The 19,340-nt window shown below is 37.3% G+C and overlaps 1 protein-coding gene across 10 annotated transcripts in view; it reads right to left on the bottom strand.

The window, feature by feature from the left end:
• The window catches only part of NRXN1 (neurexin 1), a 1,050,871-nt gene that overhangs the window by 113,901 nt on the left and 917,630 nt on the right, over positions 1 to 19,340 (bottom strand). For 6 of the 10 annotated variants that reach the window (XM_063301563.1, XM_063301572.1, XM_063301589.1 and 3 more), the window contains 2 exons: positions 16,486 to 16,575; positions 14,637 to 14,956 (listed from right to left, as the gene is read on the bottom strand). In XM_063301563.1, coding sequence (XP_063157633.1) covers positions 14,637 to 14,956; positions 16,486 to 16,575 — 410 coding nt within the window. The remainder of the gene's footprint in view (positions 1 to 14,636; positions 14,957 to 16,485; positions 16,576 to 19,340) is intronic. The other 4 variants (XM_063301615.1, XM_063301624.1, XM_063301633.1 and 1 more) reach the window with 1 other exon arrangement.

The following is a 19,340-nucleotide window of genomic DNA, read 5'->3' as shown; positions in this document are numbered from 1 at the left end:
GGTATAATACAGTTCTTATCTGTGTACCAGTGTTAACAGATGTAGATTTCCAGAATGGCATGCATAGTGCTAATACACTGTTTAAGAATATATGAATTAAATCTGTTAATTAGCAAAGCCTGAAGGTCTGGCAGAAAGTGAAATGCTTTCCATCTGTACTGTTAAACAATTGTTGGAAGCCCAGAATGAAATAACTAAGGATACTATTTAATGTAAAATATTATTTATTGTACTGAACAGTTTTTCTCTGATTATAATTATAGCTACATATGGTCTGAATTACAGAAAATTTAAACAAATTCTGCTGAAAGATACCTCATAAGTAAAAGCTGAATTCTGTGACCTTTGTCTATTTTCAAAGTAAACAAGTGCAGATATTTTTATTTACTATATGGCTATCCTTCTTTTCCTAACAATGGCTGTATTGGAAATATTACTTATCCATATTACTTATCCATAATATTACTTATCCAAATATTATTTATCCATATTACTGCCATGTCATAAAGAAAGATGTATGTTTCCATTAAATTTCAGAAGGGATTTCCTACATTTTTTCAACCCTTTCTGAAGTCATAATCCCAAAAAACATACTGGTTAAAATATTAAATAAAAATGGATGCCTCCCTCTCCTCATCCTTGAAAATAGTTTCTTCTCCTAGTATGGCATATTTGAAATTCTAAGCTTTTGGGAAGGGGTCTTTTTAACATGTTGCTTTGGAAGTGGCAGTTTTAACTGGAACATTAAAATAAAAGATCCAGACCATCATGCTTAGAGTAACTCCCCTGGAAATGTATTCAAGTCATTAACTGTGCTGCTAGTTCTTAAGACTATAGGAACTAGCTTTAGTATATTTCCTTAACAACTACACTAGGAAAAATGTTGATGGCTAATAAATATTAGATTTTACTGTGGTAAATATTTCCAAACAAGATATTGAAATCAAAGTCCAGCAAAAGATATGGGGGCAACAGGGTATGTGTACACATAGAATGTGGTGAATTGAGCCCTGTTGGCTTCCCTGAGGGGGGTCCCTAAACCCTTCATGCACAGCCCTACAGTATCCTTCTCACAATGGGAAGAATTCCTCAGTAATGCTACCACTACTTTTCTCCCCCAAAATCCCTCTCTTCCATGATTTACTCTGGAAGATTTACTCAATCTTTCTTCAATCAGTTATCTTGACTCAAAGGAAAAATGTAATAAAGACTTTCCCCATGAAGACCATCACAGATTAATCAAGAATTTAAGTCTGTATGTAAAGGCTAAAGAACTAAAAAGAAGATGAAGTGGCACGAAAGGAGAAAAGGAAAAACAAACACACACACACAACTTCTGGATATATTGATTTCAGCTGCTGGTTCTTTAAGCCAGGATCCCTCCTCACAACTCAAATTGCAATCCCTAAAACAAAATCACATTATAATTCACATCTAGGTTTCAGTAGTCTCTAGGTTGCTCTATAATTTCCTTCTCTCCAAGATGGACCTCTGTTGACTGGGGCTTTTCTTTTCTTTTTTTAACCTGACTTCCAGCCAGTTCCACAGAATAGTGGTCATGCGAACATACAAACACCAAAGGCAAAAGCAAAAAGGAGCCAACCCTATCACTCCCATTTTAAAAAGCTGATCTTAGGAGGAAAAACTCCTGCACCTTATTGGCTCATCGGTATTTGATTTTTGTAGGCTTCTGATGTCTCTGCCCATTTACCTGGACTGAGAGGTCCAGGTTTTCCTTTAATTCTTTCTCTATCTGAACCTCCAGGAGTGGGATTTCTCTCCTTTCACTACAGTATTATATGTCTATAAATCAGGGGAAAATTAAGAAATGAGGAGTGGAATTGATGAAATGCACAAACCAAAATCAGGTCATATAGGTACAGAATTGTGTATATGTATAGGAGGGAAGGGTAAGGATGTTTGCAGATAATTCTTCATCTGCTGTAATCTGGGCCCAAACTGTCACTGCCAGGCAGGAAGGGAAGCATCACTGAAGCATTAAACCTCCTGAGTTGTACCTGCATTTGTCATAAGCAATGGCCTCCTGTTTGAGATAGCTTAATGGAGTGAAACCAGGGTGGTGCTGATATACATTTGTTCCTATAAAATCTCTGTAAAATGATTGAGAGTCTTTCACTCATAGGGCCATTGAAGATTTTATGAGGCAAAAATCTAGACCTTGGCATTTATTAGCTCAGGATATCGTTATTATTGAGTTAATATGTTTTCTTTTCTCTCCCTCCTCCCCATGATCTGACTGAAGATGTACTGTCTTAAAAATAGTTTATGATACGGCTATCTGCTTCATTTTCAGTTCTGTCCCCATCCCTTGATTTTTAAAATAACACATCCTCTTTTTCTATTCTCCTTTAGAAGCCTCCAGACCCCTTGTTTGTCTAGGGCCAGACATAAACATTAATGGAGAAATTGTGTTTATGAGCCAACTGTACTGAGTCTTGCATCTAGCCCTTTTAGGACAGTATACAATCTTAGCTGCTGGCTGGATATTTCATTTTCTACAGATGACCAGATTTGGTAATGAAGCTATCAGATCAGCTGGATTCATGTCAATGGTAGGATTCTACCACTTCTGCAAAGCTGTTGATTTAGGTCTCTCATGAACATTCTCCCAGGAATCTAAAGCCTTTCTCCGTTGGATCTAATGTCTCTTTCAGCATTTTTGCTGAAAGCTTTCAGCTCTTGTTCCTTTTTTGCCCACAGTCAGTGTTAAAATATCATGCCTGAAAAGATTTTGCCCTCTGTGGACATACTCGATTGGCAAGATATCCTTGTGATTACGGCCTGGGTACATAAATTTGCAGAGGTAACAGTCAACCATTGATCAATAAACCTAACCCCAATCTTACTCATTCGGTGGGAAAAAGGTGTGAAGCAAGTATAATAATTGGACATAATCAACTGGTGCAGGAAACCCACTAGTTGGGGGGGGGGGGGGAAACCAGCAGGCAAAAAAGGAACAAGACACAAATTTTCAAACCATACACCATAGCCTGGGAGTACTATATATTTCGTGTACAAAAGCATGGAGTGAACGGTGATGTAATTGCTGGGAATATTTGTTCAAAAGCTTTTGGAGAATTATCTCCATCCAGTGGCTAAAGAGGGCATGGAGCCAAAAGTTGGCTTGTATGTGCAAATGCAAATGCAAATGCAAAAAAAAAAAAGTTCTATGGAACTTTTTTTTGCCACTAAAGGAGATTGAAGTTTTTTGTTTAAAAAGCTGCTTATAAAGAAGTGGAAGTTCCAGGTATATACTGTTTGCTTTTGGAGAAATAGATGCTTGCATGATTTGTAATGCACCATATTCAGTCTGTCTATGTGTAAGTTATTAAGTCTGGGGAGAGGAGATTCTGAGTCACTGCTAGGCATAGTAGATTCAAGGTGGCAATTTACAGTTGTAGGATTGCAAGAGGTCCTTTTGTGCAGCCTCCAACCCTACCATTAAATTTCAGCATCACATTTGTCTAAAAGGATAGCATAATTTTCATCTTGTTGAGATGGGAAACACACTGAAGGACAATGTAGACTTGCCCACTGTGCATCACTGTTTGCCCACTGCAGTTCTTGCCATTCTATCTCCCTCCCTCCAAAAATATTTAAGGGCTGTCCCAGGCTTATTCATCGCATTCAGCCAATACTAGCTTATATGGACAGTTGCCTGCTTTGGTAGGGTAGAACGGTTTCATATGTTCAATGAGACTCATACAAGGAGCAATCTCAGCACGTTATGAAGTTGTACCTAATTTGTTCCACAGTACAGGGAAACCATCAAAGGGCACCTTAACTGAAAAGTTTATAAGAAAAGATATTATAAACCTAGTAGCAGATCATTTCTTTATTAATAATTAAAACTGGAGAATGGATAATATTCTCTTCTAGATAACGACCCTGATTCCATTATAAATGTGTCACTATAAAATATGTGAAGATTCACTAACGTGTGTAAAAACGACCTTACTGCTCATGCATCAGTTTAAGAATAGAACCATTTCCATTTTCCTTTATTTAATGTGCTCGGTTTTAATTAGGTTGCAAGGTGCTGATCCAAGCATCCTATGCCTTGGGTTTTGATTAATACCCCTTGGCAGTTCACTGCTCTGATGCATGCAAAGAACAGCATCACTCACTTGCTGCTGGATGCCCAGAGCCACCAGCAAGTTTCCGACTCACTGAAATAAAATAGAACCATTTAAATTGGTTATTGGCGAAATAAATGTAGTTTTCATGTGGACAAATATACACTCAGCTTTGGATGAACTGAGCTCCTTGATAGAGGAGCTGTGATTACATTTGTCCCCTCAAGTCTATTTGGACTGAAGAAATCCAAACCAAAAGCCTGAAATCCTCTACAAAGATTAGAGATTCTACACCCATTTCTTAATGCAACTTTTAGGGAAAAAATGCTACTAATTGGTTGTAGTAATAAAGAGATATCTTTTTATTTTGCATTCCACAGGATTTCCCAGAATCATCTTTTTTCTGGATTATCATTCTTTTGCAATTTTTCTGCCCTCCTATTCCAACCCTTTATAAACCTGGCCATAACTGTGAGTTCATTGGACATTTGAGATTTCACTCTAGTGGAACTGATACTAGTGATCCCCTACATGGTCACCCTTTTATTAACATTCATATGTCTAATTCAGGAGTCTTTTACCTTTTGGGGTTAGTAGTGCCATGTTGAAGGTTGGGAACATTTTATGGGCACTCTTCCAAAATGGCCAATCATAGAACATCTGTATATCATAAGACAAGCAAAGCATACTTCTGAGAAGTTTCTGGGATCAGAAGTACTGTTGAAAATTCAAATTATGCTTCAGGCTGGAGCTCCGCATTACACCATGCCACCTTCCCTTCATTTTTTTAAAAAAATAATCACTAAGAAAAGGATGGAGAACTATTATTATGCACTGCAAACCATATTTGTGTTCAGTCACGTTTTACCTGAATATTCCCATGTGAGACAAAGACTTTGGTAGGGTCACCAGCAATGGCAAAAGGAATCCTCTAAGAATATGTGGGAATCCCATGGATTCTATAAAGCACCATGAACTAACCAACTTAACAGTCCAGTTGTACTGGGAAATATCAGTACCAGTTTCCCAGAAACTGATCTAAACATGACAGTAGGGTTAAAGAGAATGTCCCTACATCTGAATTCAACCTCATGGTCTTTTCAGAATAACAGCTCAAAGGTGTGTTCTTTCAGTATAAAATAATTGCTGCTGCACTTGCCCTCTAGTGCCTTTAGAACAGACATACACTGAAACATAAAGATACAGACTCAGCTGCTGTTCCTGCCAGGTTTATGTGCTGGCCTCAAGTGTTTCTACCACAATGGTCTACCAGCAACAGGTAAATCAAGATCATCTGTGAATGAGAGTAACTATTTAGAGACAGAGACAGAGAGACACAGACACACAGACACACACTCATACACTAGATGAAGCAAACTGCATTATTATATAACAAAGGATTAGGAAATTCAAGGGTTTTAGGCAAAGGTTAAAGACACATTTTTTTTTCTAAAGCTAAACTGGTTAACAACATTCCTTTTTAGCCTCCTAATAGAGTCAACAAATTTGACCATGATTAAACAGTGAATCTTACTGAAGAAATGAGGAAAATAATTGAAGTTATCAAACCTATCTTCCAAATACCTACAAATCCTTCTAATTTCCTCACTGAAATTAGGGTGAGGCCTAATTCTTTTAAAATATAATTATATAATCAACAAATTGAGAGTGGACATTTTAGGGAGGACTGCAAAATGCCCTACTGCACATGAAAATTATAACAGGCATGAGATCTTTACTAGACGTATAAAAAATCAAGTATCAAGAAGATCAGATACGCAACTAATTTGGGTTAGAATGGAGATGCATTGAATTTGGTTAAGTTACGAACTGTTCAGGCCTGGAGGAGTACAGACAGTTTCTCTAAGTAATCTTTCACTCCACTGTCATTTGTTTCAGAAAAGTACTAAATCCCTTTGCATGCAGACTTCTTAACAACAACCGAAGGGAGAAGAATTGACAGGATTGGAATGCAAGAAGCAATTTGGAGCTGGGACATAGTCCAGGACTAGAATACCGGAAGCAATTTGGAGCTGGGATACAATCTAGGATTGGAACACAGGAAGTATGGGGAATTATCTTGCACTCAGGCTGTTTGCCCACATAGATCTGTATTATCTGTAATGACTGCAGCTGGCATACACAGTTTAAAGCTGTGTATGTTTCCAGTCTTATCTAGGAATGCTCCAAATTGAATCTGGGACCACGTACTTGCCAAACAGTAGACTATCCTGTATCACAATGGTTGGGCCCTGGCAGGCGGTAGATCCCAGAAGTGATGAGGTTAACATATAGGTATAGCAAATCTCCACAAGTCTGATCTATGAAAGAAAAAAAACCAGCCATCTGCAGCAACTGTCTCGAAATTCCATTTTGGCTGTTTGCCTGGGTCAATAACAACTGTGTGACTATGTGTGAGCAACTGTATGAGTGCTTGAATTGGGGGCATTTGATCACTTCTAGTACATGCCAGATTAACTGCATTTATCTGAGGGGCCTCAATATTTGAGAACTGCTGCTGAAGAAAAAATATTCTTAGTACAATAAGTCTAGCTCCATTTTGAAATGTATTTTACATAAATAACCATAAGAGATTTAAAGGATTTTTTTTTAATGAGAATTCTGATCTTTAATTGAATTCAATAACTCTGCAAATGGACCAAATAATCTCTAATTGATTCGATCATTTATTCTTTATCTCCTTAAACTTGCATTTGCTTGTACCATCATTAAGTATCTTCCATTAGCAGTTAATATTCAATTGCCTCTTTTCTCTATTGCATCAATTAATTGAATGTTGGAAGAAAAGGTAAGATTCTTCCATTTAGGGCTGCATAAAGTTCCAAAGTCAATATCCTTCACTTTCTGATAAGGCAGAAAGGGCCTGGTAAAGAAAGAATAGGCTGGAAAAAGAAGAGCAGAACTCGGTCATAAAAGTAAAGTAATCTTTAAAGGCAGGTTTTGCGCAAGACAAGAACTGCATCCTGTAAGGTGCTGAACATCTTCCACATTCTCTGGAAATAACAGTACTGAGCATCCATGCTGGATGAGAGCCAGCTAAAACACAGCACCTCTTGCCAGTAAAATGGATATACTATAACAACAACAACAATAGCAACAAATAATATGCTAATTGAGTACCCATCTACTGTATCTAGGCTCCAATAATTACTAAGAGTTGCTTACATACCCAGCATCTCTAAATTAGATTAAAACAATAAATAGTAACTATGCATAACAAATACAGCTTCCATTTATATAATGAGGGACATTAAACTACATTATTTTTAATTTTTTTTCTTTATTTCAAACAGAGATATATTTTCAAAAAAGATGTCTACAGATGGACAGATAGTTACTATGATTGTACAACCAATGCTTAATATAACATTAATAAAAGATACCAAGCAAAGTACATTGAGTTGTTTTTATAATAATAAAAGGGAAAAATTGGAATTTCTGAGCATAGTAACTAAGTCTCCATTATATTATTGTTTATAAATATTAAAAATAAAAGGAAAAAGAGAAAAAGAGAAACTCTGGTTTCTCTTCAGACTGTATAAATCTTTTACCTTTTATTAAACTACATTATTCAAATACCAACTATAAGAGGGAATAGCCTTGTCACATATCAACCCTCAAGGCCTGCTCAAACAGACAGGATTTAATGGCTTCCCTAAATTCCAACAGGGTTGGGGCCATCCAAATCTCTGAGGGATGTTGTTCCATAGAAGTGGGTAGCAACTGAGAAGATCTGCTTCTGTGGTCCCTGCAGATGACATACCCTGACAGAGGCGACATGAAGGGAATTCAGTCTTCCTGATAGGATTACATAGGCTTATCTAACTGGAGTAAGTGGCCCTGCAGATACCCATGTCCTGAACCATGTAGGGCTTTAAAGATGAAAACTAGTTCCTTGAATTTCAACTTGATAGTGTGATGTTATATGGACAAACTATGATGCATCCATAACTGCAACTGCATTCTGGACCAGCTGCAATTTCCAAATGGGCTTCCATGTAAAGTGCCTTGCAATGATCCAAGTAATAGATGACTAAAGTGCACATCACTGCAAGAAGACATCCCATTCCACATGTGGTCATAACTGCTGCACTAGATGGAACTGTGCAAGGAGCCTCCTAATCATAGTTGCCAGGTGATCATCAAGAAAGAACCCCAGATTATGAGCCAGTTCAGTATGAGGTGGGCACAACCCTATTCAGAACTAAAGATGGAATCCATGGAATTAGATAGCTTCTTCACCCAAAGCCACTCCATCTTGCTGGGACTGATCCTGTTCCTCCCACTCTAACAGCCTCCATGCACTATAATAATATCTCAGGGGCATCAGACATTCAGTCTGGGGATAAAATGTAAAGTTAGTGTCCAGAAGATATTGCCCAGGGCTTTATATAGATGTTAAATAAGAGCAGAAAGAGTGTTAAGTCATATGGCATCTCATCACAGAGGCGGTGGGGGTAGCTTAGGAATCAATCTCTCCCCCCAATTGCCACTGACTAGAACCACCTCATTAGGAAGGAGGATAGCATAGCAGTGCCCCCACCACCACTCCCAATCCTCAAAGGCAGTTCATATATCTACTATCATAGATGTTATAGAAAGCTACTGAAACATCATGCAATACCAGGAGGGTTGTACTTCCCACCCCAGTCATACCAGATGTCACCCACAAATCCAATCAGTATGGGCTTGGTGTCATACTTGGGCCTGAAGCCAGACTAAAAAAGATTCAGATAATCTATTTCCTCTAGGTCTCTCAACAACTGCAGTCCCATCACCTCAAAAATCTTCGCCCCAAAGGAAATTTGGACACTGTTCAATAATTATCCCATTTATCTGGGTCAAGCAATGGTTTCTTGAACAGGGCACACTGCCTCCTTCAAGGCAGGCAGCAAAACCCACTCTCTCAAGGATGCATTTGCTCCTGCCTTGAGGCAGCATCCTGTCATTTCCCAGAAGGTTTTCATCAACCAGGAATGGTGGGAATCCAAGCTGCAGGTAGCAAAGAACCCTTCTACTTCAGGACTCAAAGGCTCAATCTTCTCCCAGACAATCTCACAAAACATGGTTTCACTCACCGCATCATGATGACTGCCCAGGTGTCACCCAGCTCTGAGTGGCCTTGTAAATATTCTTCCAGCCCATCCTTCCCTACTAAGGTTTGGATCACTTTGAAAACTGCTGCTGGGTGGCATTTTGTGGATGCAATAAGAACAGAAAAATGTTTATGTTTTGCTGCTCTTATTGCCACAGTGTATTATAAGCTCAAACATATGCTCTTACCCATTTTAAGTCATATACACTCTTTATTTTTCACCAGCACTGTTTTAGGCTTCTCTGCTGTTTCATTTTCAAGGAACTCTCCAGGATTAGTAGGGAGAGGCCATCATTTATGCAAGGCCATCATTTCCTCCTTGTTCCAATAGGTGATTAAAAACTCAACAGTCCACTAGAGCCTCAGAAAGTACCTTCTGGAAACCAAGTCATTCCATTAGATGTCTGGGATGGACTGATCAAATTGGTCTATTCTCTCTGCTGAAGTTGGTGGCATCAGCAAACCCCACAGAAAGCTGAGTATGATCTGACCACAATAAAGTTAAAATGTTATATCCTCCACTCCCACATTACATTGCATATGCCCTAAAACAAAACTGAGATCTAATGTGGCCTCCTACATGAATTAGGCCTTTGATGATCTGAAACAGATTCATGGTGGCAATGAACTCCTGGGAAGCTCTGACCCCATCTAGCATGGAAGACAAATTGATGTCCCCCAGCACCATTTGCCTGGGAAACTTCACTGCCAGTCCTGTGTTGAGATCCAGCAGCCCAGGCAGGGATACTGCCAGGTAGCAGTGTGTACAATACAGTAGCGGTACAACTTGTCCTAGAAGCCAACTTCACAGATAATGCCTCACATCTAGTTATCTGTGGAACAGTGCCTCTAAATGCTATCAGTTTCCCAGATGACGGCTGCTACCCTTCCTCTCCAGTGCTAGCTGACACAGCTTGTAAATGGGGAACACCTTCTTCACCCTTCAGTAATATAAGCCAGGTTTGCTCTCTCATCCATGGATAAGATCATGGATGTGAGAAGATTTATTAAAGGCAGACCTGGCATTCAGCAAAAACAGTCAGAGACCAAGGGCTTCTGGCCAGAGGACAAGGAAATGTAGATGGGGATTAGTTTCAAGCACCCAAGCTTCCTTCACTGAGAGTGTCCCCTCATCTCCTGCTATTCTTCCTCTGCCCATCACTATACTGATCCCCTCTTCTATACTCCCAAAGCCCCCAATCTTCCATAGTGCTTACAGGGGTTCCCATCAACAACCCCATTCAGTTGTGGATCTATACCAAGGCTCAATAAATCAATCCTTCTTATACCTTTGTACATTGCCCAAACAACCATTTCCCTCCTAAGAAGCTTGAGCCTGTTTCCCAGCAATCACTGTCACCCAACCATTGTCCCATCCACATTTTTCAACCAGCCATCCAACTACCCACACTGCTTGCCCTCCAAAACCCCTCTTACCTGGGTCTAGGAGAAATGTACTGCTGATCTTCATCTCAAGAAAAACACTCCAGCCCTCTCCATCTTTTACCCATCAATTTTTTTCTCATGCCCCCCCACATCAGCCCTACAAAGTAGACCAGATCAAGAGACAATACATAGGTCTAAATCTAATCTTATTAAGAATGGCTATAATAATGGAATCTTGCAAGTCTTAATGTGCTTCCCCTCCTTCTTCTTTCATATATTATGTGAATTGGGGGGGGGTACCTGTCTTGGGCATTTTCATAAATCTCTTTATTCTGTGGGCTTAAGCCACGTTTATCTGTTTGCTGCCTTGATAATGGACCTTCCCTCTCTCCGTCAAAGCTATTCTCTATACTCTCTACACCCCACTTATCTCCCAGAGTCTAATTCTTGCAACCTTCCATTTTTCATATTTCCTTTTCTCTTTCTTTTCTGCATCATCCTAACTGCCAGAATATCTTGTCCAATTGAACAAGTCCTCATCATCAACAATTCTTTTCCACAAAGTTGAGCTTAATCACAGAGCAGCCATGTGACTTCCTCATCAGGTAGTTGGAGAAATCTAAAGCAAGCTTTCTCCAGATTACTGCTACGAACTACCATGGTTTGGTCTCATCTCACACTCCAGACCAAGGTTCTCTCAGCAGGTCCAGCCACTTCTGCCTTTGTTGCATGAACCCACATTTCTCTTCATCCAGTTCTATTATTCCCACCAATATCTTCAATTGCACTACACAAACATTGCAAACTGAAAATTCTTCTATAAAAAACCCATTACTTTCACTGTCCATCCACTGTCATTAATCTTTTACTTCCACATTCCTACTAACTTTCCTTAATCCCTTTGATGTGATTACAACTTCCTAGTGCCATTAACAACAAAACAAACAAAATGTGTCTCAAGTTCTGGTGAAAGCCTAAAAAGGGATACTTGTTAACTACGTCTATTTTTCGAGCTGTAATTATTTCAGCACAAGAACCACTAAAAAAATCAAATAAAGGGTCTAATTGTGGAATATATTTTAGCAGGCTAGGAACAAGAGAGGGGAGATAAGGGAAATCAGGAGCCCAAAACCTGCTGATACTGAAGCCAAATATTTATTTAGCATTATCCTCTCTGGAGCAACATTTCTCCAAGATTTGATCACATTAACACACTAGCAGTGAACTCATTTTCCAAGTGCAAGTCTCTTTGTGACTAAAACCCCGTCAGCCACCTAGAGGCTTTGGACAACCAAAGACTGCAGATTTACCATTAAATAAAATTATAACAACAACAACAAGGGAGCAGCAAGAAGGTAGCCCAGTTATAACTATGTAAAATCAATGGCCAGAGAAGGCAAGGTATCTTCTGGAAGATAAAAGAAAAAGATGAGAAACAGAATAGCCTTTTCTATAAAGGATATGACTATGCTTGATTGGCTAGAACTAGAACACTTCACACTGCAACATTTTGTTTGTTTGTTTTATTTTGTTGCCCGTCTTATTCAGGGTTCAGGTAGCCTGGCAATCATACTATCAGGAATAAAAACTAATATAATCTAATTGTAATCAGTAATCAGTACTCAGTAATCTCATTGTTAAAAAACAGTTTTGCCTTCAAGATATTTTTGGCTCCTGGTGACTGCCCCCTGCAGTTTTCTTGGCAGTACTTTTCAGAAGTGGTTTGCCATTGTCTCCTTCCCAGGGCTGAGAGAGAGTGACTGGCCCAAGGTCACCCAGCTGGCTTTGTGCCTAAGGCAGAACTAGAACTCACAATCTCCCAGTTTCTAGCCTGATGCCTTTAACCACTACACCAAACTAACTCTAGTAGCACATCTTAAAGTACATGATACAGCTACTTTGTTGACAAAAGTATGGTTAGTATATATAAAAAACAAACAAAAAACAAACAAACCCTTCAGTTGTTCCATCTTTGTATGCCAGATGGCTATTAAAAATACAAGAAGAAAGGCTATAACCTATTTGTTGCCCTGAAACATCAAAGGTTCAGGAAACCACCACACTGTATGTTCAGTTCATCATAAAGAACAGTTATAAAAAGTTTAGCTAACTTGCATATGTTTCAGGAAGTCGGATATAGAATGGAATGAAAGTTATCTCACACAAAAGCCATCTGCCTTAGACTTCACTGAAAGAATAAAATTTGAAAGTTCAGATTCAAGTTTCCTTCAGAATTGGACAATTAAAATACCTTCCTACTCATCTTCGTTATAGTCTGATAGTTGCCAGTCCCCCCTCAACTACTATAATTTATGCTGTATAACATTAATATACAGATACATGGATGCTGCAGTTATGATGTAATTATTGTATCATACATACAGATAGTGAATTCCAGTGACAAATTCATGACAATTTCATAGCCAAGAAGTACTGTAAGTCAAACCATATGTGGGCTACATAAATCCAAATGCCCACTAGAAGGCAGTAAGGTGCTAGAATTTTCTGTATCCAGAAACAATTTATCCTGTCTGTCTACCTGGATTATTTCAAACCAGATAAGATAGTAATATAGAGCGAGAAGGAAGCATTGACATTCAAGTGGAAGATTCATAATTTTCAGAAGGTGGGTGGGGGAATGGGACTGTAGAGCAATAATTCATCTCCCTCACAAAAATGGCCCAACAAGAACTGAGTGTGCATAGTGACCATATAATGCTCAGTATCTGTTGGAGAAGAAGTGGAATACAGTATGCTGAAAGTGACCAGGTAAGTTTATTCCACAACATAATGTTGCAAACTCTCACTTGTACACATACTGGTGAATAAGGCATTTCAGAGCATGCCCAGTGAATGTGATCGCCTTCAAATAGTGCTTCCTATCCTCACCTTATATACTCTTGAAAGTGAGGATGCCTGGATGACTCTGAATTTTTCAACATGTATTAAGACACGAGTATGATTTTACCAATAGCTCACGCCACTTGGGGGAGCTGGGGGTGGCGACAACCGACAGGAAGATCTGGCGTGGGCTGATCCATGAAGTCACGAAGAGCCGGAAGCGACTGAACGAATAAACAACAACAATACACCACTCAGCCCCATTTCTACAAGGACCTCACCTTAAGGAGGTAGGTTAGATTGATAAGGACAAGAACTGGAAAAATGGGATGGTACAGAATCGAGCCCATTTCAAACTAGACTCAAACTTCAAGCCAAATTCAGGATATGCTTGATAAAGTAATATTAATATTTGCATCTAGAGTCTCACTTGCTTCATGTTTGGAAATTTCACTATGTCACAATCTGTGTAACAACCCACATTTCATTTTATATGTATGTTTGGACATACAATATGCAAGAGACTTTAAGTATCTAGGCTGGGAAGGACTCAGGATACAAACAATAGAAAGCTTGGGAGACAGCTAAGAACTGTACTGGCCATTGATCAGATATACTAGGGAAATGTCTTAAACAGTTGTTCCTGTATAGTTGAGTTTAACTAGGAGCAAGCAGAACTATCATTTCTTATTTCTAAGGCACTCAGTGTAAATTTATTAATTTTGCTCAATTCCAAAAGATCAAAGTTCTGCTTTTTAAATTATGTTCACAATGTAATAGCTCAAATGTTTTAAAGTACAAATTCCTTAATCCTGTTGCTCTGTGCTCTTTTCAAACTAATATCAGGAAAAGGAAACCTGATCATTTTCTGGACACACTTTTATCACATGATGGCCTCCCATGCTATAGCCAGTGTATCCAAAAATCAGGAGGAGTCTGGTAGCACCTTTTTGGACTAATAAATATTAAAAAGCATAACCTTTCATGAGCTGTACTCACTTCATCAGAACCATGCATACCATACACTAACATGGCTCTCCTACTACAATGTCTAAGTCAATGTTGCATCCATAGCCTGATGGTTATGAGCTTAAAACTTCATAAATACATATTTTTTCATCTTCTAAAGGCAAGTACATACTGAAAATCCAGAAAGAAAACCAACTTGTTTAGAAATGAAATCACAGTTGACTAACCTGAACAATTGATTCTTTCGTAGGTGGTTTTCCCCTTCTAGCTGTGCTGGTAGCCAGAGTGGTAGTGGTTTCCATGACGGATGTGGACATCTCTGATTGCATTGCAGTGGCAGTTGACTCGGTTGTCATAGAGGAAGGCACTTCACCAACGAGTCTCACATTCCCTTCTATCACTATGTTGGCGTCATTCTCGGCAGCCATGTTCAGGACTTTCAAACCGTTGTAGTAGAGTCCAGAAAGCTGACCCTGAAATGGATGACCTCGCTCCTTGCCTCCAATTTTTATTGTTGCTTGGCTATTGAAGATTGTGAGCTGACGCCCTGTGAAAATAATATTACATACATGCAAAAAATGTTGATTGTGAACACCACACTCTTAAAGAGGATGATTTTAACAGATTATGGGGTGGAGGATGAGAGTAATAAAGTATAAGAAAGGAATTTTGTTCATAAGTCACTGCTTTTTAATGAGGTATCATGGAATGCAGAACTATTTTATATGTGTAACTGCTTAGCTCTGTTTTGGGTACGTGTGAGATGATAAAAGGCCAACTGAGAATTTTGTTAATATTGTCACTTCATTGACTGTTTTCCCCACAATTTCCTCTCACACATTTTTCCAAATGGTTTTATCTTAAGTATGGCATGATATGTACCTGTGGGGTCAGATTTTTGATCAACAGGGCTATCATACATAACGTGCAATATTCAGAGATTGCACAATATAAGGATATAATATTTCTTCCATACAGTCATTTCTCTATCTAAGCTATGTAACATGGAAACTACCATGATATCTAATAAAGGCTAACCTTAAAGAATTACATTCAAGCATAAGATATATATTTGCTTATTGTATGCTGCTGTAAGGCTACCTACTTTTAAAACATGTTAGTAAAAATATCTCCTTATATATTTCTAATAGAAATACTTCATATATAAATGTTGAATTAATCCTTTGAGACAGGTATACACATACTCATACACGCTGAGGAGGCATGGGATAAATATTCTATACTGAGCATTTCAGAAAGAAATAAAAATGCTAAAGAAAAAGAGAGAAAGAGAAATGTCTGATTATCTTTCAGCAAGGCCATCAACTAAGGAAAAAAGCAATAAAATAAAAAATGTTTTTGATGTAAAAACAATTTCAAGGAATGATACACATATCAATGAAGAGTCATGTCACATTGCTATTTTTAACAGTAATCCTCACCAGTGCAAACCCATTATCAATAGGAGTATTCATAAACATAATATTCTCTTTTGCAGATTGGATTCTGCTCATAAAAACAGCATGCACACAACTTTAAGCTCTCTTTTAATTAGTGTTTGTTCAAAAATCTCCTTAGAAGGTAGCAAACGTTAAAGGGACTTCATCTTGTTTGGCAATGATACAGCCCACTATTTAAGATAACCTACAGTTTAAAAAATGATTTTTGTTTGTTTCAGGAACGTAATGAAGATCTCATAACTACATACATATATAGATATTTAGTTAATAATTTAGCTGAAGGAATAGGTAACATCATCTATGAATAATTTATCAGTTTTGGTTAATATTTGCTATGAATACCTTCATAGACTGAGTTAGTGGATTATATTTAACAGTCCCTTTAACCTTAAGTTAACAGGGTATGATTATTAAACAGGCGGTACCACTAAAATGTATAGAAATTATTATATACACGGTATGCAAATATTTACTCTACATTTAACTGTTTAAAATTTGTTTTTAATTTAGTTTTACTGAAAAATTTATTGTTTTATGTTTATTGGTGTTACAATGAAGCACTACTTGGTTATGTTCAAATTATTTTTTTATTTGAAGTTTTAATCAATGTTTTTACCTTTGTCGAGTAGCCATTCATCAACTACTCGACCAAGCCGATATGGAATTCGCTGTCTAGCAATCGCCAGGCGCTCGTTATCATTGTTTCCTTTAAAGTTTAAAGAGACATTTCATTGGTTAAAATCTGTAAGGTCAAAGGTTAAAAGTTAATACTTAAAGCTTGAGCTATACAGTTGCCACATGATTATTTTTTTTGAAAAAATTTGGAATTTTTTAAAAAGCTCTATCTAGAACATTTCAAGGTTCAGACTTGTCATTCATTTATTTTATTTTAGCAAACAAAATTATTCCTATGTTAATTGAAAATTAGAAATCTGCATTTGAGCTAGGTTATTAAAACTTATGTTATAGACAGACCCCCCAAAAAACAAATTTAAACATCAAATACTAACTTTACAGAAAGAATGCTCATTGACCTTAGGGTTTTGTCTTTTGTCTTTTTTTGTTTTGATATTTCTTATTAACTAGTTAAAACATGTTCAGGTGAAACAGGTTTAATTTTGCAAAATACCTCTTGCTCCAATCTCTTAGTCCAGGTTAGTCATTTAAAGAAGAATAACAACAGAGTGCTTAACCATCTTCAAGGACAGCCTTATGTCTGAGATCTAGATATTGCTCTGATATAATTTATATCCAAGTCAGGAAAAATACATTTTAAAAAACATCCTCTAGCTTCTGAATCAGTTAATCCAAACAGTTTCAATATACTGAACAGATGGCAAAAGAAAAGAAAATCGGGTCATCCATTGTTTCACATAATCACAGATGTAACAGAATAGTTTTAACACACAAGATCAAGGCTTTGACAAAAATAACACCATAAATTATTGTATATGAAAATTCCAAACCAGAAAATAATACTTTAAAATCTCATTAAAATAAACAGGATAAAAGAATGTATAAAGCTTGAAAATCTTGGTTTGGATTGCAGCCTTCAAAATATTATAATCATAGATATTTCTGTAACTATATGCACACACACACAGTGTTTGTGTATGCTTGCTGCAAAGCTACATGACAATCTTTAGCATCAACTTTATTTACAAGGATGTTTCTAGGACCTACCTAGGTCAGTGTAGTTTAATGGCCAGCTGGACAGGAAGTTGAACATGGAATTCACTAGGTGACTTTTGACCACAGGGTGGACCCTAGGAAATAGTTTTGTGATCCTTTGCCATTCTACCTTAGACAAGAAAATGTCTTGGGTATCTTGGTCAAGAGGTGGGAGTAACATCTTACATATGAGCAAGCCTCATCAAAACTTTTATAACCTCCTAGGTCTGGTGAAGCCAACAGACTATCCCAGAGAATTAACTAATTCTGGAACCTAAAAACATATTCTAATCTTGAACACTCTGACCTGGAGCCTTAACATAGGAGATAAACTTTTTAACCTTGAGAGTACATGCACTACTGCTGATGCAGATGAATTCAAGTACTGGCACCAATTTCAGATTCAACTGAAAGGCCCTAGCATTATAGTACCTCATAACTGCTATCAGGCAATTTCACATTATCTGAAGCAGTATCTCAGACTCATATAGAAAATAAACAAAAGTGAATAGGATGATTTCCTTAGAGGAAGGCATTTTAAAACAACAAGAATATCTTGTATTGCAGATGAGAATTTCAGTTCCCAAGGTTCCTTTTCTACATAGATACATTCATGAGATTAATTCTAAAGGGAATTCTACACAGGAAATCATGGAAGAGATTGGAAGAGGCTTGAAACCTGGAATACATTAAATAGTTTACTGAAGACTTCGAAGTATATCTCTGCTAAAGTGAAGCATTGTAGCTAACTTAGACAAAGAGGTGAATATCTCATTCATCTAACAATCTTGTTTTGGCTTTGTACCACAAACAACAGCAATGAAAATCTGATCAAGTCTTTAGAATATTTTTGGAGGTTTTTTTTTTCTTCCAGATTGACAATCAAGTCTTGGCCAATTTCTTAGAAATTTTAATTATTTACTTTCCAACACATCATTTTGCTACTGCTTCACTTGTCAACAATTCATCATCATGTTTTTGATGTAAGCATTATCTCTCCACACACAAAATCTCCTTCAACCATAATGTTCCACAATGCTCACATGGCTATCACATCATCATCATCTGTCTTTTTAATATTTGATGTATTTTGACATTTATTATCAGCATTTTTATGATAAAATCAAATAAAACGTGGCTTACAAATAACAATACAAATAATACATTTTTTAAAAAAAATCCTATTACTCTTTTTCTGTCTTGACCTACTTATTAACAGAGTAAAAAATGTAACATTCCTTTCCAGATTTTGAAACTTCATATTTTAGAGCATAAAGAATACTTTAATTAAATCTGAATCATCTGTGTTTTGCTTTATAACTCTTCTTTCAAAACATCTTTTAGCTAAAACTCTACACTATATGGAGTTTACTAACTTCAGTGGCTTCCTACAATATTCTAAAATCTGCAAATTACATTTCATTCCATCTGTTACAATTCTGTACCACTGGGGGCTTGAAAGCAAATGAAAACTGCAGAGATTGTCAGTTGATTTATAAAGGTCATACACACAAAATAATTTGTGATTACTTTCACTCATCTCTTGAAAAAGTAAGTGTAAAAAAAAAAGTATGTCCAAATTTTAATGTTAGCAGTTCAGGTCTTTAACAGACTCTACTAACAGCAAAGCTATGGGAATATAGGATAAAACCATTTAAAAACACACATACATAATTCAGAACACAATCAATTCCAAGAATTTGTACTCTCATCTGCATAGAAGATCTAGAAAATCAAGGGAGTTTTTCTTCTTTCATCTCTTCACAGAATGGAAGCTAATATGTTTCCTTTGTTTCATTC

Source organism: Candoia aspera, chromosome 1 (assembly GCF_035149785.1).
Source record: "Candoia aspera isolate rCanAsp1 chromosome 1, rCanAsp1.hap2, whole genome shotgun sequence".
NCBI lineage: Eukaryota > Metazoa > Chordata > Lepidosauria > Squamata > Boidae > Candoia > Candoia aspera.
Note: the sequence above shows the minus strand (reverse complement) of the source record. Positions and strands in the feature narration are given on the sequence as shown.